At 39.9% G+C, this 22,875-nt stretch overlaps 3 protein-coding genes across 3 annotated transcripts in view; 2 read left to right on the top strand and 1 right to left on the bottom strand.

The window, feature by feature from the left end:
- Positions 1-22,875, bottom strand: part of stk36 (serine/threonine kinase 36 (fused homolog, Drosophila)) — an 87,300-nt gene that overhangs the window by 26,906 nt on the left and 37,519 nt on the right. The window lies entirely within an intron of this gene.
- Positions 14,233-16,313, top strand: LOC148155432 (uncharacterized). The gene is made up of 9 exons (XM_088012583.1): positions 14,233-14,399; positions 14,478-14,537; positions 14,616-14,651; positions 14,747-14,807; positions 14,888-15,000; positions 15,086-15,358; positions 15,455-15,548; positions 15,731-15,798; positions 15,881-16,313. Exons 1-9 carry the CDS (start codon positions 14,301-14,303, stop codon positions 16,178-16,180), a joined length of 1,104 nt encoding a protein of 367 aa, XP_087868709.1. The 5' UTR covers positions 14,233-14,300; the 3' UTR covers positions 16,181-16,313.
- Positions 18,755-21,342, top strand: LOC148155431 (uncharacterized). Its single transcript, XM_088012582.1, has 2 exons — positions 18,755-21,237; positions 21,339-21,342. The coding sequence occupies exons 1-2, from the start codon at positions 18,773-18,775 to the stop codon at positions 21,340-21,342; spliced, it is 2,469 nt and encodes an 822-aa protein (XP_087868708.1). The 5' UTR covers positions 18,755-18,772.

Here is a 22,875-nt window from a genome sequence, read left to right as displayed (position 1 = left end):
GGTTCGGTTGAAGGAAATCCCAATGCTGTTCCAATGCACACGTGAATAACAAGAACATGTGAGACCGCTTCAAAAGCAGGAAGCGGACTGCAGTTCAGGGCATTCTGGGTAAATACAACCAAAACAAACACACAAGTCTAGCACTGGTAGAAGAACTGTCGCTTGTTTTTCTTCCAAAGACAACAAACTATAAGATCTGATGCCACTCCATTTTGGTTTACGTCTTGTGAAGAAGCGTCTCCCTGGATTCTTGATGCAGCGAAAACAAGTTTTTCAAAGGGTTTTGTTTCAGCTGTTGCCGAACAAAAGTTGCAATTTTGGCCTGCAGTTGACCAGAGTATATTGGACTATCCACCTTTAATTAGACTTTCATAAAAACTTTGTAAAACGATCTCCAGATACTGTGAGGGAAAAGGGAAAAGGTTAGGAAGAAGTCTTCTCTTACATTTGTTCATATCCGGTCCATAGAAGCAGAATGAAACCACCTTGCTCTCTGGGTTTGGACTCCTCGGCTATCAGGCATGACATCATGTTCGGTGTCTTATCTCTTCCTCAGCCTGTAGCCCCTCAGACTGTCCTGGGTCTGTCATATCTGCTGGGTTGAGTGCAGCAGTTCTGTGTGGGTTGGTCTGGGCGGGTTTATTTCCTGAAAGGCTGACAGGTCTAACCATCTCCAGCTGCGGCTTGTTAAGGCTTATCAGGAACTAACTAAAGACTGTGAGAAGATGGTTTTGTAGAGTTCAAACATGAATATTGCAGAAAGGAGCACGAAAAAGGAAGAGATCATTTCAAGACGTGGATCTGGACATACTGGAATAAATCCATCATAGGAAAATCTATTTCAGGGATTTGTAATAACTCAAGGAATGAATGTTGAAAGTCTTTATTTCAACATCTAACAACCACAGTAGTTGTAGTTGTTTTTTCTAAGCAAACTAAAAAAATTGTCATTCTGATCCACAATCCTCACCATTTCCTCTTGACTTTGATTGGTTGTTTTTGACCGAAAAGCAGTGCATTTCTGCAGACGGCAGTAGGACCACAGGGGCGCAGAGGAGCTTGATTTTTCCACAGATGGGCGTCATATTATACTGTCCCTGTTTAGTGACTCCAGGTGTATCTGGAAAGCTTTCTATAGATAGACGGAAAAGAGCCGGCGTTTTATTTAATGATCAATTAACTAATACAAGAAAACAGCACTGACTACTGCCAGATTTCTGCAGAATCAGACTGTTTTTGAAGGTTGAAGAGTGTTTCTCCATGAACAGCATAAGTACTGCTCTTCCCTCCTCTTTCAAGAAGGAAACCTTCTCCAGTCCTGATGCCACCAGGAAGCAAAGCAAGTGTGAGACCTGGACAATACTAGTACACATCTGTTCATTCCCCCATGAATCATCTGCTCCTGTTTGATTTCTATGTTAGTTACTTATACTATCATCTGCAAGCAAGTGTTGTAATAAAGCATGGGTGGCCAGCATACCTTGCAGCAATTCCCATGTAACCCTTAAAGTCCACTTTGCATTGCACAAGTTTCACCATCAACATTTCAGTCATGCAACTGCAAGTATTTTCCACCGGTTGAGCAGTGATGTGAACTCATTCTCCCTGTCCATGTCTGTGACCAGTCCAAGAGTGCAGCTGTGAGCTGAAGTGGAAACGTTGAATTGTGCAATTTTCACATGACGTGTCTGACTGTCTGCCTTTAAGAAATAGGTCTGTGAGTCTGCGGGCGGTCTCATTTCAGACATTTTTTTGAATTAGTGAAAGAAAGCAGCATTAAAAAAATAAAGAAAGAAAAATCTCTCAGGAGTTTGACCTAGATAAGAGAAGATAAGGAAAGAAACTGGAGCAGAGCCTGTGAAGTATTTATTTGTCTGACCAGTTGCCTTTCGCCTGGATTTACACCCATCTTGGTGGATGTGTGATGTGTTTTGCCTTATCAGAGGAATGTATGGCTGGAAAAGTTTCTTGAATTTAGCTTTTAAGATGGGAGAAGAAAAAATGTCTCAATTTAAATGTGATGAAAAATGAGTGCATACCCTTACTTTAGCACATTTTTATTTCAATTCTGGCATTGAGTATTCTTGGGTATTCATCTGCCAATTATAGAAAATTTGATTAACTCTTGACATTTGTATACTTTTGATTAAATGTAAAGCCTAACTAACATATAACAGGTCATGGAAAAAAGACAGATCTTTTCTTAAGATGCGCAGAAAGAGGCTGTTGTGTGACATTTTTGTTGCCTCTGCCTTCCACTCCTCACCCTTGAATTATATATATATATATATATATATATATATATATATATATATATATATATATATATATATATAAAATGAATGGAAAGCATAGCTGCAAATATTATACAGAAGAACTGCTAGTCATGCACTTCCAAATCTGACGTCTAACAAAAATTGCAAGAAGATATTCATAAGTGGAAAAAAGTCATGAATGTGCTCTAGAAGAGCATATTTAGATATTCAGATATTTATGTGCTACAATAAGCCCAGCCTTTTCCCACGGTTTCAGATTTTTATTTGCAACACCATGTTAAAGAAAAAAATGTATGATTTCCATCCACTTCACTTCCACTTACATGCTACTCAGTGTCGGCCAACCACATAATGTACCAATAAAATGTGACAAAATGTGAAGACGTTCAAGAGATACAGATATTTTTGCAGTGGACTGTGTAAAAACAAATCTTCCTCAGTTGTGTAAGAAAGATATGTATATACTGAAAGTTTACAACTGAACAAGCAGACAAGGCTTTCAGTAATTTATTTCATAAACAATACATCCCATTTTCTCATGTGTTATGCTCTCCACAGCTGTGAGGGCTTGGCATTTAATAACAAGCCTCATTTCATTTCCTGTTTAAATAAATATCCCAACACTCTAAATTCTTTAGCTTTTTCATGCTTGATCAATGACCAATAAAGCAACCCGCTATGAAATACTGCAAACTTTTAAAAGGCTGACGGAGTCTGCAAACATTTAAAAGTGAAAAGTTCAGCCTTTTATTTGACCAATGATACATATTTTTTTCTGATCAGATGTAAGCATTTTATTTGTGGTTGAGTCGAACTGCCTGCAAACCACAACAAATTTTAAAAACCATCAATGTTGTTTTGTATGTTGCTCTCGTGATTAAAAACTGGTTCTTGCAAAGGCTCAACAAGCCCAGTTTTTCCAAATCTAAGTGGGAATGTGCTGACTTCAGCAGGGACTAGATTGCCTGCAGAGTTATGATGATAGACCTACAGCTGACCCCTGCTGAGGGGAGTGATTCAGCGCATCGCAGCCGCGCTGCCCTGTGTGACACTTCAGTGACACATTTGGGTTGCGAATGCAGCGGCGGCTTCATTAACCACAAAACATTGGGTCTAAACACATGATTCACGCCTCTGCTGCTGAGATCTGGTCTGGAAATATGCTTACTCACGTGAATGAATCCATCTGGCCTTTTAGTTGATATACAGGATGGGCCATACGTTTCCATACATAGGAGAATGTGAAATGTATATTTCTTTTATATTTCAGATACTCAAGAAGATGCGTTTGACAAAAGAGCAAAGAATTTAAATTGTACTGGATCGGGAAGCGGTCGCATGGTTGCACGAAACTTTAACAGAAAACATGAAACATGGGCATCACACACACACGACACTGTGGCAAAACTTATTTCCAAGTTCCAGAAAACTGGAAATGTTGCAGATCAACCACGAAGTGGTCCAAGACGTGCAGCGATTGCACAGAGTCCCACAAAAATAAAAACAGTTGTCCAATATGAAATGTTTATTTTTTCCATGTATGGAAACTTATGGCCCACTCTGTATTTGTTGAGAAACGTCCTTGAAAAAGTCGCTTTTTAAGGAGTCGCAAATGTGCAGATAGTGTGTTTTCGTTATTCTGCTGTACGTCAGGCAAGTTTACCAGATTCAAGGAAGTTCTGGCCTCTTCAGGCTGTGCCTTATCTACTATTAGTCACCCTCTAAAGGCAGATATAAAGGCTGTGCTATGCCCAGCGTGGAAAATCTCTGACTTGAATTTCACCATTTACAGATGATTCAGTGTTTTTCACTGTAACTGCATCTGCTGTTGTCCTTCTACTCCTGCCGTTCTGAGGTCAAGTCAAGCTGCCTTCAGAGTTGCCAAGTAAACGAGATACAGATGCTCAACATACTATATTCTGGCCCTCATCTGTTTGGTCATGGGCTTCAAATGTCCAAACAGGACACAGGAGGAAGAATTAAAAGTCACAGTAAAAGATATTTAACAAGAAGATCAGACATGTGAGGAAAACGTCTATCTGGTCGGAGAAAATTGCACATATTCAGGCAGCGATGGGGAAACGATTTGTCCTCTTTGGCTTTGAACATTTACAAAAAGAGACGGAGCAAATCAGAGGAGACCGGCATATATTTTCATGTTACATATACATTCATTTTAGGACACTTCGACACTTATTGACAAAGTCGCTACTAACAAGTTATTTAAGTTTAAGTCAGATAAATTTGGTCCCTGGAATGTTTTATGAGATCATGTCCATGCGATATCATTGTTTTGAGATTTGATTTTCTTTAAATGTCTTAGAAACAAAACACAAAATCAACTCTAAGCTTCCTCCATCAACAAGGTGATTTACTGACCTCTTTCTGAACCTTCACCTTCACATAAAGATTAAAAAGTAACATAGTAGGTCAAACATATCTGGATTTATTTTTACATCATGTTTGTATTGTGCAGAACATGTTCTTTAATCTGAGTCTCTGAGTCACAATAACTTCAAGGAAAAAAGCCAGCCGCCTTTTCCATTTGGTGATATGAAAGGAGATAAACGCTCAACCTCGGGGTGAACTTTTCGTCTGGTATGTCAGTGTTTGGTAGGTTCACTGAGGACAGTCTTTTGGCCAGAGTTTAGCATGAGCCAGATTTGAGAAGAATAATTATCATTATCTTCTTTCTTAACTCAGCACTCGGGGTCAGTGACTGAATGAAAACCTTTATCAGCAGATTGCAAAATGCAGACATTATCTACAATTACACTACACAGATACATACAGACCAAACAAATGAGACACTGCATTAACTCTACGATGGGCAGCAATTAGGGGTTTAACTGTACACATAAATCACGATTCTGTATATAATTTAGTTTTGGAGTCACAATTTGACACAACGGGAAAAATAAATTCCTCCAATTGCTGTTTTTCACCTATTTTGAACAGAAAATATCCCTCACTCACACGCACACAAACAAACAAACAAGAAACCGTTGCCAGTCTGCTGTCTCGTAGGTAGCAGACTTCCTCCCTGTACTAAAGTTCAATTCACACAGATAAAAACTGAATTCAGTTCATCACTGAAACTCCTAATTTAAATCTAAAGCTCTGAACAGTGCTACTTCAGGTTAACACGGTCATTTTCATGAAATAACTTTTCAAAAACAAAAGTCAGGCCCAAATAGATGACATCTTATCTCACTTACACGTCAGTTACATCATCAAGTAAAACTTTCCAAATGGTGATCTGGTTTTATTTTCATTATCTTGTGCACTGAAGCGGAAATGACGGTAAAGTTTCTCGCCGCTTGTGACTGAGGAGAGACAAGGTGCGAGTCGATACAAAATGAAGCAAGTTGTTTTCATCTGGAAGACTTGATGGCCTGTTTCCTCCTACTGCATCTAATCCGATCAGCATGGAAAAGCCAATGCAGCTAGCAAAACAGCTGCAAAATCTGCAGCTGCATTGTAAGGACACTGCATTGCAATATATTTGCAAACGTTTTCTATATCAACGTTTAAAATAAGGAAGGAAGGACTTTTGATCAATAATCTATCTTCAGAAGCCAACAGTCTGACCACTCGGTGTCAGACAACCAGGTCTTCTCCTCTGGGACACGGACAGCACAATATGCATGTAGTCACACGTCATACAACCTATTCTGGAGGGAAACTGACAGAAATGCGACATAATAGGGAGGAAGGGCCATCAAACAGCATGTACAACTGCTTGTTCCTAATTAAGTTTAAATGTATAATGCAAACACTTTGCTTATAAAATATATTTAGTATTTTGAAGTAAGGGAAGAAGGTACGTAGAATTCTCAAGTGTTTTTTTTTACCCTCTAATGTGTTATTTTGACCTCTTTCAATGGGGTCAAAATCATAATTATGTGGGTTGTTGGGGGTAATCCCCCTTTACTTCTCAGCATGGTTCAGTGTATGATAAGTTTAAGTTGGAGCAGCTGTCTGTGGTTGAGAGACACCTATGGATTTCTTCAATTACAGCACTAAGTTTGAAGTTTACAGAAACTAGAGTCGTTATAAACACGACATTTTATGCACAACACTGAATATGCGCTTGTCACGTTTTGCAGCCAGCTGAGCTGCTTCTGTTTGTCTGAACAAGACAAAACTACAAAGTTTTATTTGAGTTGCTCGTCAAAAGGTTCAACTCTTGGATTTCCATTTGCTAAATGATGTGGCTTCTCAGGTCCAGTTTAAAGAAAGAGGTTGAATAGAACCATGTGTGTCTTTGGGAGAGGGGAAGTACCGCGACTGTGTGGGAGTGGGGTTGGTGCAGGGTTCTGACATTTATTGTTCACACTGTAATTTGGACCAAAAAGACAAACGTGGGCAAATGAAAATATGGCATTAATCAAGAGTCCTTAACACAACGGTGAAGGAGCAGGATGAAACCTGGCTTGGGCTGCCATAAACTAAGTGTTTTGGGTGGTCTGTTTGTGTTGGGTCTTTCTCTCAAACCATATCAAAGCAAGTTTGTTTTGCCTGTATTATGGGAATGAATAGACAACAGCAAGTTGGTTAAAAAATGACAAAGGCTAACTTTTCTTCCAAAATAACATTAAATCTGTGTTTTGTTTCAGCCAGAAACCAGCGTTTTCAGTGGTTTCTGAAGGGAATGGTGATTATCCGAGGAAGCCTTTTCCAGCCAAGGCAATATGTTGCTGTTCAAGATATCAAGCCGTCTTTAACCTATTATTTAACATCAGGTTTTGGCCAAGCTGTGATCAGTCATGATCCTGGTCCACCCATTCCCCAGGCAATAGAGTGTGTTGCTGATTTACTTCACTGAAAACAAGAAATCTGTTGAATGTCCGTCTTATCTGCAAAATCTTGAAGTCGTGCTCACAGTGTTTACACAGCCCACATACTGATTAATTGATGCCATTAATACCATTTTATTGTAGCTCTAGCTATATGTTTATGGTCAGTGTCCTGCTAGAAGGTAAAATCTCACTCCAGTATGAAGTTTTGCATTCTCTTACAGGTCTTCTTTTTCCAGGATTGCCCTGAAGTTAGCCCCATCCACCTTCACATCAACTCTGAGTCACTTCGTCTCTTCAGCAAAAAGTCTGATGAGGATGATGTGAACTGTTAGCGTGCTTTCACACCAGGAGTTTGAGGAGCTAGAATCAGATCCACCCAGTATGAGCAGCAGGCAATAATTAACAGAAATAAATACTTGAAAAATCCATCTGTGAGTATTTAATCAGTATATTGTGTTTCAGTTGGTGTATTCAGTTACAGGAATAATAATAAACTAATTTCTCAAACATGACTGCAGACATAGGATATATTTTTATATTTTTACAGTGTCAGACTATTAAATGTCACTGTAAAAATGTAAGAGTTGCACTTTTATTTGCAAATGGGTTTTCATTACGAAAATCTACTGCGACTGATGCTTCGATGCTAACAACTGACGCTTATGTATCACAAGAACAGAACTGTGACATCACAGTTTACGTAATACTAGTATTTAAAAGTTAGTGTTCTCAAATTCTCAAAAGAATATTAATGATGAGTTTTAAGTAAAAGAAAAAAGTGTTACAAATATGTGAAAGACATTAAGACAAAAATGTTTTATTTACATTTTCTTTGCATAGAAAAACATATGGTTCAAATTTTAATGAACCAAATCGGAACAAGGCTAATTTATTGTCATGGTTATATTTTTAAGTGCATCATAAAAACACAGCATGTCATTATAACATTTTCTGGTTCTGGCCTTAAAACCTAATCTTTAAATGAGCAGCCAAGAGCTCTAATTATAACTAATGATTTATGAACAACAGCAATCAAGGACAGACAGCCGCAAATTAAAAACTTCTGCTGCAAAACAGCCTGAAATTCATAGAAAATGCATCAAATCCTTATTAGTGGAAAATAAGGAACTAGCCTTCAGGCTGACACATGCATCTTGTTCAGCAGGCATCAGTAATCATCTGGCGGTGAGGTTTGTGAGTTCAGTCCCATTTTCCACCACAAATGTTAAACGTTCCTAAGGAAGGCATCAAACCCCACTCTGCTTTTTGATCTAAAGCTCTGGAAGGGAGTGAGCGAATGTTTATCAGCAAAAGTCGGATTTGAACAAATTTCTAATTTATTCACAGACTAATAATTCATTTCCAGAATTACATCGTTTTGCAAAACGATGTATACATGCCATCAAACGGAACTTCAAAAACATCAGAAACATCAATACCACAGTTGTTTTTTTACAATTATTATCAAAAACAGAGAAATTCATGAGTAAACTAATCTGTAGCAAAAAGCTAGATTTCTTTACACAATTAATTTTACGCTAATTGTGGGACAAACCCGACCTCTGAATACAGTCTTAACCTTCCCATAGATGGAGCGCGATGGTCAGGAGGATTGCAGCAGATGTCACTGTCGGACAGGGAAAAAGTGTGGGAACTGATGTCAGATCATCAGTTCCCAAAACCACACCAAAAACACCCCCCAAAAACCCCCAACTTGTAACCACCCACGTGGGTTCAGTGCAACTCTGTCTCTTAAGACCGTGGAAGGGTTAAAAACTTCTGAGTGGAAACAAAGGATATTCAAATAATTAGTTCCAGCCTCTCACCCAAATCAACACCAGTCCCACACTAAAACTTTTATTAAATTTCCAACATAACAGAATCCTTAATCTTACATTATATGCTAGATCTTTGTAGTGCTGGCATTTAATTAAAAATAAAGTACAAAGATAAAGAAATTATTTTATGTGGATCATGTCTGGCTTTTTTTTTGGAAAGGATAAAAAAAAAACATAAACCCCTTGTATTATATTTCTAAAATACAAGTGCTCTCTATTGTAAGAGCAGGAAGTTCTATCCAACACGATGCCCAAACATTAATGGCAGCTCTGATATCCCATATAAAATGGTATTACAACATCTGGAAGCACTCGCATCACAGTCACTGTCTCCAGACCTTCAATTAAGAAACAGTCCTGATAGATGCGTCTTAGAAAAATACTAAAAATGCCTTACTGTCATTGGACAGAGTTACGCTGCATAGTAGTCTTCATTTTCTCTTCTTTTCCAAGCCAAAGGAAGTAGTTTTTTCTCTTGCTATATGACTTGGTTCCATTGTAACACACTTTACGTTCAGTGTAAGATATGAAGTATTTTCAAGTCAAGTTGCTTTGCAACTTTATCAAGTTGTGGTTAAAGTCATTAAATTTGCTGCTCGAGTTTGATTTGATTCCAAATCCCATGACCTGTGTCCAGAGCTTTGAAAATGAGTGAATGTGATTTGCAACATCAAAAGGGTATGAGTGGGGAACAAGACAATTATGAGTAAATTTAAATATTTTTGTTGTTATGGAAATGATGGGTAGTGTTTGCAGTATGCAGTGTATGCAGTATTCAAGGAAGTGTTTTTTGTACTTTGACATAAAATTAAGGAATAGCTAACAGAGTTCATATCAGGGCAGTTATAAGTGAAGACTTTGATCACGATAAAGATCAAATGACTAAGTAAATGACAAATGATGACAAATATGATTGAGTCACAATTTGTGTACTCCATGCAAAGTGTTGTTTCCAGTCTTTATTTTTCTTCCATTTTTGATCCCATTTCAGTAACAAAGTGAAGCTCCTTAAATGTTTGCATAAAACCAGTCAGATGCAAACCAAACATCAGAACTGATAAATTACTTTCAGATGCCGAACGTTTTTGGTGAGTCAGCCTGAGTTGTTGTTCTTGTGAGTCTGATTTATCAAATTTATAACACATCATCATTGTGCAGCTGTGAAATTGGTCATGAGCATTTACTGGGATTATGACAATGAATAACGACTTTGTTTTTCCAAAGAAGAGTCACACTGAAGTAGGGAGAACCAGGGACAACATCATCTCTGGGAGGCTGGATATCACACTCAACTATATTAAAGTTCGGCATATGATCATTTTCTCACTGGTGTTAAAAGCATGTCAGAGAAAGATACCATGGAAACAAATCAAGCAGATGAACAAAATTGTACGTTCTGGTCCTTTGCTATGAGCAAGAGATTGAAGGTCTTCATAAATTCAAATTTTGAGGACAACTTTGTTGTTTACATATGCTAGCTAGTTTTGTTGAGTAATATAAATTCTCAATTTGAGTCTCTGCCTGTTTAATGTGGGTGACTTTGGTGATGGCGCTCATCAAAATGTGATGTTTTGATGACTGTAAGGCAGGGGTGCTCAAAGTCGGTCCTGGAGGGCCGGCATCCTGCATGTTTTAGTTCTCTCCCTGGTTTAACACACCTGGATCAAATGATGGCTCGTTAGTAGGCCTAAGAGGAACATTGACCTGCTGAAAAGGTTGTTACTAGCACCAGGGAGAGAACTAAAATGTGCAGGATGCCGGCCCTCGAGGACCAACTTTGGGCACCCCTGCTGTAAGGTGTTTCCATGATGACATTGTAATTGGGGCATGCCATTAGCAATGCATAAGGAGAGCAGTGACTGACCTGCGAAGCAGGTCAGTCACTGCCTCCATGCATTGCATGGCAGGCACCTATTGTTCTTCACCTAATAGAATGTCTCTTTAATTGGGGCATGCCATTAGCAATGCATAAGGAGAGCAGTGACTGACCTGCGAAGCAGGTCAGTCACTGCCTCCATGCATTGCATGGCAGGCACCTATTGTTCTACACCCAATAGAATGTCTGTTTATTATTGGGGCATGCCATTAGCAATGCATAAGGAGAGCAGTGACTGACCTGCGAAGCAGGTCAGTCACTGCCTCCATGCATTGCATGGCAGGCACCTATTGTTCTTCACCTAATAGAATGTCTCTTTAATATTATTTATTATTCTTCCGTCACCGTTAATGCGGCTCGTACCGCTGCGTGCCCACCCACAAAAGTGGTATCAAAACGTGCGGCTCGGTGCCGAGATGTGAGCTATTATTTTTATTGGGGATCGGAGTTACGATGGCGATGTAAAAAGCGAAAAACGAGCAAAATTTCCAACTGCCGATCTTCGATGAATCTTAGAGTGTAACTGACACCAACTGCCGCTTTTTTAGAGTGAGAAAAAGAGTGGATTTTTGACCCCAAAATAATTTTGAAATCGCTCTCATGGGTGCAAAAACTGCTCTATCGGTATGAAAGTCGGTCATGACATTGATACGCATGCCTGCTCCGGTAAAATGTCTTCAAAATTTCTCTAGGGCTGACGGTTTTCTGTCAAGGTGCTTCAGAGCAAAATCAAGTGACAGGGTACCTTCAGGCACTCCACCATTCATTTTCAGACTTTTCTGAAAAATTTCTGAGCTCAGCGCACACCATTTTTCTCTCATCACTGCTATTACTGTGATTGAGCTACAGATATGAATCGCGGTAATAGATGAGATGAGAAATAGCCCTCTCATATGCTTCAAACGGTTTTTGGATCGGACTTACGGAACCCGAACGGGAAGCAGTCGTTCGGACTGCTTTTTCCATTAAAACTGACTGGGTGTCTCATAAAGATAGATAAAGTCTCTGACACACACGCAGGGCAGTTTCATCACCATAGCAACAGAATGCAGAGAGGGAGAACTGCTGGGGTTTGGACTACAAAGACTCTGTAGTTCTAAATATGGCGGAACACTTTAATACAGAGGGCAGAGCAGGAGGTCAGAACTACAACATGGCGGAACACTCAATTATTACAGAGGAGGGCTGAGCTGGCAGTTAGAACTACTTCCTGTTTTGGGCATTATACAGGTAGATTAACCAAACCACTGTTACACATTGGATTAGTGTGGTTATGAAAATTAAGTTTACTGAAAGTTTCAAAATAAAACTCTGAAAATTGCACTGACAAAAGTGCATCGCCGCAGGCGATGCAAAAATGAAAATCTTTTTTTTATGTTTTTTTTCTCAGGATAGTGAACTGCCTTGCGCAGCAAGGCAGTTCATTAACATTAACATTTCATGGCTGTCTCAAAGATTGAAATCCTTCCCCAGCTTTCTGTCTCACACACACACAGCAGTCAGCTGAGGATTCATCGCTATAGCAACAGAATACACAGAAAAGCAGAGCTTCTGGTTTGGACTGCAAAGACTCTGTAGTCTTAAACAAAATAAATTAAATAAATAAATGTTAATTTAAACATCAGAAAAACATTAGAGATTAAAAAAACATTAAAACCTGCTGTTCTTTTCTATCTCTTTACAACTTTAATTAAAACGCCATTCTACGTGATGATTCTATGTTGCTGATTAAATAAAATCATACGATTTTGACAGTGCATACTTCTCTGATAGATACAGCCGTCAGTTTGTGCTAGATGATCTGACAGCAGAAGAGTACGTGATACTCGCTGGAAAATGTCAATCTCTGATTGGTTGACACGTAACATCTTGTATCTAAGTCTGTGACGTAAGGTGCTAAAACTGCCAGCCAGCTGTGTTGACAGTGGTATGTTTAAAAAAAGATTTTTTGTTGCATTTTTTAAAATTGCTGTTTTACTAAGCTGACTGGTCAGCTGAAGTACACGTCATACACACTGAAAAATGACAATCTCTGATTGGCTGACACGAATTCCCAAGCCGCTGAAGCTTCTGGAACTTTCTGGAACTCTGCTTCCGAGTCTGCGTCGGTCAAGGTAAGATGTGTTTGTGCTTTCTCCATAAAATATAGTATTTTAATTTTTAATTTGATTAGAATATTATTGTAACTGCTTACAGTTGTTAGATTTAAAGTGTTGTTTGAGAAAGTTGGTCGATTTTTAAAAGTTTAATTGCTGTGGAATATTTCGTTGTGACTGATTGCATACTTGCTAGCTTGATGGAACAGGATTTTTCTGGATTTATACGGGAAGCTAAATGTTTGTACGCCCACAAGACGCTAAAAAATAAAGTGTTGTCGTGTTTTTAATTATCATGTAATTTCTTTTGTATCTACATATGTGATATATAGTCACATACTGGCCTTTTGTGAGATATTTTTCCAAGTGGGATGGTGCGGTTTTTATTTTGCTTGCGTTGGAAGCACAGCAGTGGCAGATCCCAATGACTTCATACTAATGCGAGTCCACACCGATCGATTTGAGTGTTAAGGGCGTCTGGTTTATATTCAAAGCTTATGTAGCTACGTTTCGCGAAGATAGCGGTTCGCAGTTGAAGCCTTTCGGTTGTTTTTGGGTGCGTTCACCTTGCAGCCTGAAGTTACCCAATTCTGATTTTTTTTTTTTTATTTTTTTTTTGCCGGGTCCGTTCACACTGCCAGTAAATGCGACCTGTATGTGTTCTGCAGAGTGAACGGGCAAACGACCTGAAAGTGTCTCGCATGTGCAGTAGAGGGCGCAATAGCCTCCGCGTTCTCAGTGTTCTGCCAAACGCCATAAAAAGAAGAGATCAGTGTTTGCGGAAGTAAACATGGTTGCTAACGGTGGAGCATAGCTTACACATTTGAAGTTGTCCGACCGGAGCATGATATTAACTGCTTTATCCTCATAATAGTTCTCATTTACTCATACAGTAAAAGACTTGGTTCATTTGGTTAAAATTTATTTTTTCAATTTACATATTTAAACCCCACTAGATTTATTTATTTAATATCTGCTTTTTCATTATATTTTGAACCAAGTTGTAAAATGTATTGATGTTTGCAACAGTTGTGAAAAGTATCTCGGTCCTGCTTATAAGCCCAGGAACTTCTAAAAATTATTTAAAAAATGTATTTTTACACATCTTTTTTAATGGACATTTATTTTGCTTCTCATTACAGCTTTTCACTTGTGCGAGACTGTGAGATTTGGAAGTTTTCCACTGCTGCTTGCTGAGATCCTAACCTCTGCATCACCACACCATCAGCTTAATCCATCTACATACATATACCTCTTAATCCTACACATACTTTATCTACATATTGAAATAAGTTTTTTGCACATAGTAACATTCACACATAGTCCTACAAATACTGTTTAATTTTAGATATTATTTGTAAATAACCAGCTTCCCCCCCCCAGGTGTCTTTTTTTTATTCTGGTCTTACAGGATGCCACGTAGAGGACGTCGCTCTGAGGCTGCGAAGGTGAGATGGAGGAAGCTGGAGAGTGTGCCGGACGTCGCCAAGGTATATAAATTACACATTGCAGTAATTGTTTTTGTCTAACAGTAGTTTTTACTGTAGTTTTGACTTTAAGCATGATTATAATTGTTTCTGTGTTTACAGTCGGGGACACCACCGCTCACGTCCCGGGCTTGGAACCCCACTCGGTCTCCGCCGAAGAAGGTATAGCTGTCATTTTACATTTTACTAACTTATTGTTGGATAAGTCATTTGCTTTACTCATTCCATTTATGTCTTTAGACGTCGCGACTGCTGGAGGGTGGCCTGCCCGACCAGGTAAATTCATGAGAAGTTCAGGATCATTTATTTACAATAACCTAATCCAGTTATCTTTGTGGTTAATCTAATCATTAAAAAAAATTGTTTTGTAGATGTTGCCTGCCGTCGTGCGCCAGGAGGAGCCCCGTGCGCCATCGACCTCTCCTGGGTCACGTATGTAGATAAAATTTGTGTTGTTTTGTTGTTAAATTTTCAGAGGCATGAAAGCGTAATCTTGATAATTGCACATCTCTAAACAGGCCGTGGGACGGGGCGCCGCCATCGGGTGGAGACGTGGCCAGCTTCCCGGGTGACCAGACGTAGCTGCAAGTTGGTTCTGCCTACTGCCGAGGCTCTGGAGAAGAAGGTACTTTTTTGTCAATCTTATGCACAAATTTTGGTTTGGATGATAAAATCAATTATAAACGTTAATGTTTGCTGTTATTTTTCAGTTTGCTCTTTTGGTTGGTGATTCTCATCTGCGTGCTATTGTGGATGGGTATTCTACCATGCCAAAGGGCGACTTCTCCTTAGGGTTGCTTGCATCCCCTGGAGCCTCTGCGGAAGAGCTGCGGCTTGAAGTCCAGAATACACTTCTGCCTCGGCCCCCCGAGGTGATCTGTCTTCTGGCTCCAAGCAACAACTTGACCGCCAGCAGGACCTTCGTGGAGGCCGGACGGGACTTTGCCAGGTTGTTGCGTTCTGTCTGCGAACTCTCTGCTAATGTAAGTATAATATCCACTCCATTTATTCATGATCAAATACATCTGAAAACTTGTTGTATGTTAATTTGGTTCTTTTATTTGGATTGAAATTGACAGGTGGTCGTTGTGGACTTTCCACCACGCCTTGTCGTGGAGGAAAGTGTGCAACAGCTGCTGCGGCAGGAGTATCGCCGTGTGGCTGCTCAGAGAAGTAAGTGACTGACTCAATTTGTGTTTATAGTAAAACTTCAGCAAATTAACATTTTATGGTGTTCAGGGTTCATATGTATGAAAAATTTAATTATTTTTTCTTTCATGTCTACTTTATCTCAAATTACTACATTGTTAATGTGACTGACATTAAGAATGACATTTTGTTCTTTTTCTGTCTAGATGTTCGGTACCTGCCTGTTACTGAACATTTCCCGTTGAGCAGCCTGCACTTGTGGAGCAGGGATGGCGTAAGTTAAATAGATTATGTCACTGTAAAAATGTTATTTAGGTGTGCTGTATTTTATAAAATGTGTTCTACAACTGTTATAGGTTCACCTGAGCGACCATCCTGGGATGACGGTCCTTTCTCAGTTGCTTCAGGCGGCGGTCTGCTCGCAACTTGAGTTAAGTGCACCGGAATCTCCAGCTCCCGTGACGTTGGCTCCTCCCCCTCCTGGGACGGCTTCCCCCCCCGCGGCGAGACGTCCCCTGCCCCGGCTGGTTGTGGTTGGCGAGGTGGCTGCTCCGCGTCGTTCGGACCCCTTCGACTGGACTGTGGTTGGTGGCCGGAAGGTACTGGATACATACTTAGTTGATTTAAGTAATGTTTTTGGATGTTTAACTCTTTAAAACTCCATGAATGTGTATATTTGTCTTTTTAACATGTCTGTTTTGTGATGGCGTAGTAGCAAGAGTCCACCTCCCTAAGTGTTCATTTCAAATTTTGTTTAAAGTGCTGATTATAAACTACATACCAGGCTTTTTTGTTGTGTTGAGCAGAAGAAAAACTGGAATTATGCTTAAATAATTAAGCCATTTTTTTCCCCGTAAGATCAGGTAAATCTTAAATGGCATTTTGAAAATGTGAAAGGGAATTAGCTTACAAGCATAAAATATGAAGTGCTACATGAGGTCCCTCTGTTATGTGAAATCTCACATCTTGAAACAATAATTATGTGTATTTTAAGAAACTGGGGAAAGTTGTCCAAGTAACGACGAAAAGAGCGACTATGACAAGTGGGACCGGAGTAACAGCAAAAATGGCGAGATTGTGATATTGATTGGTGTGACAGAAGTCTGTCAAACACATTTTGTAATACGTAGTTTAGTGGTTTATTTAATAAAATGTAGTTTATTGATGCCCAAGTGGAAATTGCTCATTTGCTGAAAAGGTAGTTTGTCCAGGTTGTTAATATTAGTAAATAGAAATGAAACCATAAGCAATATAAAATTTATAGAAATGTATATATAACTGTTAAGTAGTTTTAAAAAATTGACTAAATATAAAATTAATAAATGAAATGACTAGAGTGCACATGAATATGTAATCTATAAATGAATCAAGAAAAAACTTAAAGACACTCAGAGTTGGTTATTGTACATAAAAAATTATGTAACTAATAAATGTGCAGCAGACAGGGGTGGTCTGTTTTTAACTGCAAGACAAAAAGTGAAACTTGCAACCAGAGTCTGAGGCACAGTGAAGATGATGATGATGATGATGATAACGATGATGGCATTTGTATTAGAAATATAGAGAATCAGAGGCATAAAGGGTAAGATGAGGTCAAGACAGGCTTAGAGGCAGCTACTCAGAGATCCAAGCAGAGGAATGGCGGCACTGCGCAGCTGTAAGGAGTCGATCACCAGGGGATGAAGAAGAGCCACTCCCCAAGCAGCTAGTAAGCAGCATCCAGTTGTGGTGAGCTCCAGGAGTTAAGGTAGTAAACCTTTGTGAGCTCACAATAAAAAATAAAAAAAATTTCCAACTTGAAATTTATGTAACTTGTGTATGTGAAATAACAGTGTTTCCAAATGAAAAAAAGAATTTGTAACTTTACACCCTTAAGGTTGTGTAACAGAAAATACCACATAAAGCAATAATTTGATTTCTGTGGAGGAAGTTCAAAGGTAAAATATAAGTTTGTTAAAATTACTATAAATATATACCCTGGACTAAAAGGGTTTGCTGCCACTGAAAATAATTTTTCATTGTTTACAGACATCGCGCGGGGTCCAGGGTGGCGATGGCTGTCCACACGCCACTGGGAGGATGGTTGACCAACAGGTATGATTTTCTTCACCTCAAAGCAAAACTTGTGTCCTCAATGTACAAATGAATCTATTTTAAGCAATTTTTCTTATTTTACAGGGAGACCTGTTGGATTCTTCCATCCCCCCGAATCCTGTGTGGTTCAGCCCAGCGTTGCTGGAGGAGATGGACCGGATCGTTCCTGCGTCTGGCCGTGACGCTCCGCTACCTACATGTTCTCCCAAGGGGAAGAAGGTATTTTATTTTTTTTAAATAATCATTTGAATTTGATGTGCCACAGTTAGTTTTAACAATAATAAAATTTATTCTATTTTTTTTATTAGAAGGCGAGTCCGAGGCGTCGTCCAATTTCTGATCCCTCCAAGCTGAATCCGGTGGAGCAGCAGGTGTGACACAGTTTCAGAAAACATATCACAGATTTTAAGATATATGTTCACTTTGCACCAAGTTGAGGGCTTCTGTTGATTTATAGATGGAGGGAGCGCCGAGAGAGACCAGCAGCCCTGCTCGTCGCCAGGCACGGAGACCGGTCCCCCCGATGGACGTCGAGGCCCCCGCCGAGTCCTCTTCCGTGCCACTGGAGGACCAGGTCCGGGATGGGAGCTGCCAGGTAACTCCTTCCTACCATCTCATTCACAGCAAATGGGTGGAACATTGCAACATGTGTAAAAAGTTGGCATGCGTGGTTCTGTGTATGACAAAGGTGCAAAAGATCCTGTCACTCACATGAGCAAAAAAGATACAAATGGTTGTGAATAGTGAGTTTGTATATATAAAAATATTATATTTTGAAGTTTTTCACTTTGTGGGCGTGATGCTTCATTTTTTGTGCCTTTTTTATTTTTATTAAATCTAATATAATTTCAAAATTTTGGGTTTTTGTTTTTCAGATTGGCTAAAAAACTTAGCTAATGTTACTGATTAATTGCTAAAGTACAGAAAAATTAATTTGAGATGCACAAATATGAACATATGGATTTATTTTGTAATCGGATCCGAAATGCTGTAATGACGGTATTTTCCAATATGTTACTTTATTAAAATTTTATTTCTATTAATCTGTTGATCATCCGAATAATTGATTTCTAAATTGAAAAAAAACTTGTTTACAAAGGGCCTAATTGGTGGTGGTAGGTAGTCATTAGTTGCATATTTGTATAAATATTGAAATGTTACTTATTTTAACGTTACAGGCTTCTGCGCTGGAACCTGGGATCAGCGGTCCACCGGTCTTGTTGGTAAGTGCTTCACATTCCCAGGCCGACAGGAGGTATGCTGCATTTTCCCGGAATCACCAGTGCACATGCATGGCACTCACATTTTTAGCTTACCACAATGAGGGGTTGCAGTTTGACACAGTGTTGCTTGACAGAGTGATTGAAAAAGGAGATGAACTTTATACCGGCGTTAAACAGCAACTGATTAGTGATGGAACATTTCGTGACGATCACTTGACTTTTGAAGAGATGCCTGACCATGTACTGACAGATGGGAACATCTATACAGTACACACCACTGGTTTGAGAGTAGGTCATGTTTTTGCTCGGAGCGGGAGCCCACAAGGATCTCGACAATTGGGTTTGCCTCTTGCCCTGCAACTGGAATGTCTGTTGGAAAATGTCACCCATGCTTTTCTCTTGGTGACTCCAGAGTGCATTGCAGTTTTCAGGGACAGAAGCGGTCGGTTTGGAGTTTTTGATTCCCATTCAAGAAATTCATCAGGCCTGCCGCATCCCAGTGGTACTGCAGTGATGATGACTTTCTGTAATCTGTCGGACATGGTCAACCATCTCCACAAGTTGTTTCGTAACCGCGGACCCAATGCCACCTATGAGTTTGTGCCAGTAGGTTTTGTCAGGGAAAATGACGGCTCTTCTCAGGATTCTGCCTTTCAGAACATTCCACCGGGAGGCACCAAAGTAAGTCCAACTGATTTCAAACCAGAGAGCACCTCTGATGAGGAAATTCCTCCTTGGCTTAGGGAAGTTGCAAACATATTAGAGGAGACTGTTCAAACCGTTCCAAATGTGTCAAAAGCACCAAAAGCTACGAGAAGAAAGATTAGGGACAGGGTTAAAACGCAGCAGAGACAGAATGTAGAAAGAAAAATAAAGAAAAGTGCATATGAAAAAGACAGATATGTAACATCTGCAACATTTAAGACCAAAAAACTGCAGGCCTTGAAAAAAACATACATTCTAAAAAAGGCAGAGAGGAAGGATCAGATAAAAAATAGATACAGGACAGATGCATCTTTCCGGAAGAGACAAATAAATTACGTTAAGTACAGATTCAACTTTGACCACAGCTTCAGAGCCAGTCATAAAGCCAACATGGCTGAATATATAAGGAAACGGTTCAGAAATGATCCTGTCTTTAGAAGCAGACAAAAAGAATACATCAGGAATCGATTCAGAGATGACCCTCTCTTTAGAAGCAGACACAAAGAATACATCAGGAATCGGTTCAGAGATAATCCAGTCTTTAGAAGCCAACACAAAAAAACAATGCGTGAATATATGAAGGAGAAGTATCATAGTGAGCTTGGTTATCAGGTCAAACATAATAAAAAGTGTGCTGAGATTAGAAGAAGTAGACTATCAAAACAGGCACTTTCCACAAATTTCACACTGCAGCATGCTTTGCGAATCAGAAGAAAGTACAAAAGAAATGTAGGCTTCCACCACAAAACTCCACTGCCTCTGATGACAGAAGAAATGAAAGCCGCCATAAAAAGATTTCGTCAAAATATTCAAAATGCGCCCACGTATGTGTGCACTGTGTGTCACAGAGCTCTTTTTCCCAATCAAGTGAAGCACTGTAAAAGGGATAAATATTCCAAGAATATGCGTGTAGTAGCTGATTGTCTAACAGGTACATATGTTCACGTGTGTGGACCTGCTTGCTCAACCCCATGTTCTGTGCCCAAAGAGCGGATGGGGGAATGGATCTGCTACACGTGTGACAGCCATTTAAGCAGGGGAAAGATGCCATCGATTGCTGCTGCCAATAACCTTCATTTAGCTCCTGTTCCCACCGAACTTGCGGAATTGAATGTACTTGAAAGGCAATTAATTGCAAAAATTCTACCTTTTGCAAAAATTGTTTCCTTGCCCAAGGGACAGCAAAGGGCAATACATGGAGCAGTTGTCTGTGTTCCTTCCGACATGGAAACCATTGTAAACAGTCTTCCGAGGCCCCGTGCGGAAGCCCAGCTTTTACAGGTAAAGCTGAAGAGGAAAACAAAGTACAAAGGTTATCAATACTTTTACACAGTCAACATGAAAAATGTTTTAGCTGGACTGAGAAAGCTTAAAGAGAGTCATCCGGACTACAAAGATGTAAGTATAGATGAAGGTGCCACATTTGAGGATTTCCAAGAGGACCAGCCAGATGAGGACTTGGATACGAAAGCAGAGGAGACTGAAATGGATGCAGCAGCAGACCAGCAACCTGATCACATAGGGGCAGAGCATCAGGCACTTCGACCTGGTCTGATCTTGGACACTTGCATGCAGCCTCCTGACATAGCACAGGAAGTACTGTCTTATGGAGAGGGCATTTTTAGCATTGCGCCGGCCCAGGGGAACAAGCCCATCTCCTTCTTCAGTGTTCCAAGGCTTGAAGCCAAAGCGTATCCTGTACATTTCCCCACAGGAATAAACACGTTAGATGAATCCCGCCGTGTTGTGCTTTCTCCAAGTATGTATTTCAATGTACGTCTGTTCTCAATAGATAGTCGTTTTGCAAAAGACCAGAGTTACCTTTTCTTTGCTCAGTTTGTCACAGAAACTCATATTGCCAATAATAGTATGTCCATTCAGACAAGGAAAGGGAAACCAAGCACCAAAGGCGGAAAAAATATTTCCAGCAAAATGCTACAGGACAAAGAGGAGTTGGAAAAACTGATCCAGAATAAAGAGGCCACTCGTTTCATGCAACCTTTAAGAGGAACTCCCGCTTATTGGGAGAAAGGATTACGTGATTTGCATGCCATGGTGAGGCAACTTGGAAAGCCCACTTTCTTTTGCACGTTCTCTGCTGCTGAAATGAGATGGCCAGAAGTCATTGAAGCAATCAAAGGTCAACATGGAGAGCAGGTAAGTTTTTCTGATCTTGACTGGAATGCAAAGTGTGACATTCTTAGGAGCAACCCTGTCACTGTCATGCGAATGTTTGAAAAGAGAGTGGACGCACTGTTTAGAGACCTCATTCTTTCCCCTGCACATCCCATTGGAGAAGTTGAGGATTACTTTTATCGCGTGGAATTTCAGGCAAGGGGTTCCCCCCATATACATGCTGTGATATGGGTTAAGGACACACCTGAAATGGAAGACCCCTCATGTTGCGATGAAGTGATAAAGTTCATAGATCGTTACATATCCTGTCAGTTGCCTGATGAAATGAAAGATCCCGAGCTCCACAAAATAGTAACAGAGGTTCAAATACACAGCAAAAAGCACTCAAAATCATGCAAAAAAGGTAATGTTGAATGCCGATTTGGATTCCCCAAATTACCAATGGAACGCACCAGAATCACGGTCCCTGTATTCGATTTTGATCTGGAAAATGATGACGAAAAAGCAAAGCCATCTAAGCAAAAAGGTAGGAGAAAGTTTAAAAAATCCAGATCAAGATTTGTGTCAAATCTACAAAGAGAGGCTAAAAAGAAACTGAAACCAATTAGGGATTTACTGAAGGATGAGAAATCATCTTTCAGAGATTTGGAAGAGTTACTCCAGGCTTGTAACATGACCAAAGCTGAGTACAACGGCCATGTTGACGCTCTCACTTCTGGAATGGTGGTAATGATGAAACGTGATCCTAAAGACAGCTGGGTGAATGCGTACAACCCTGATCTTCTACGTGCATGGAATGCCAACATGGACATTCAGTATGTGCTTGATGAGTATAGCTGCATTGAGTACATGATGTCATACATAGCCAAGCCAGAGCACGAAATGGCGCAGTTTCTCAAATCTGTTGTCGATGATTTAAAGACGGCCAATGTCAACCAACGCGATGAGATGAAAAAGATTATGCAGGCTTATTCAAAACATAGAGAGGTTAGTGCTCAAGAATCGGTTGCGCGCACTTGTAGCCTACCTCTCAAAAAGTCCTCGCGCAGTGTTCTTTTTCTTCAAACAGATGAAGACGGTATGAAAATGAGCCTTCCCATGAGTAAACTCGTGAACATGTCCCCAGATGAGGAGGATGTTTGGATGGCAGGATTACCGGAAAAATACCTCAACCGACCGCAAACATTGGAATT

The sequence above is a fragment of the Poecilia mexicana genome, unplaced genomic scaffold, assembly GCF_051168715.1.
Source record: "Poecilia mexicana isolate PSO_F unplaced genomic scaffold, ASM5116871v1 scaffold_14, whole genome shotgun sequence".
In the NCBI taxonomy this organism is placed as follows: Eukaryota; Metazoa; Chordata; class Actinopteri; order Cyprinodontiformes; family Poeciliidae; genus Poecilia; species Poecilia mexicana.
This window is presented reverse-complemented; position numbering and strand designations above follow the sequence as displayed.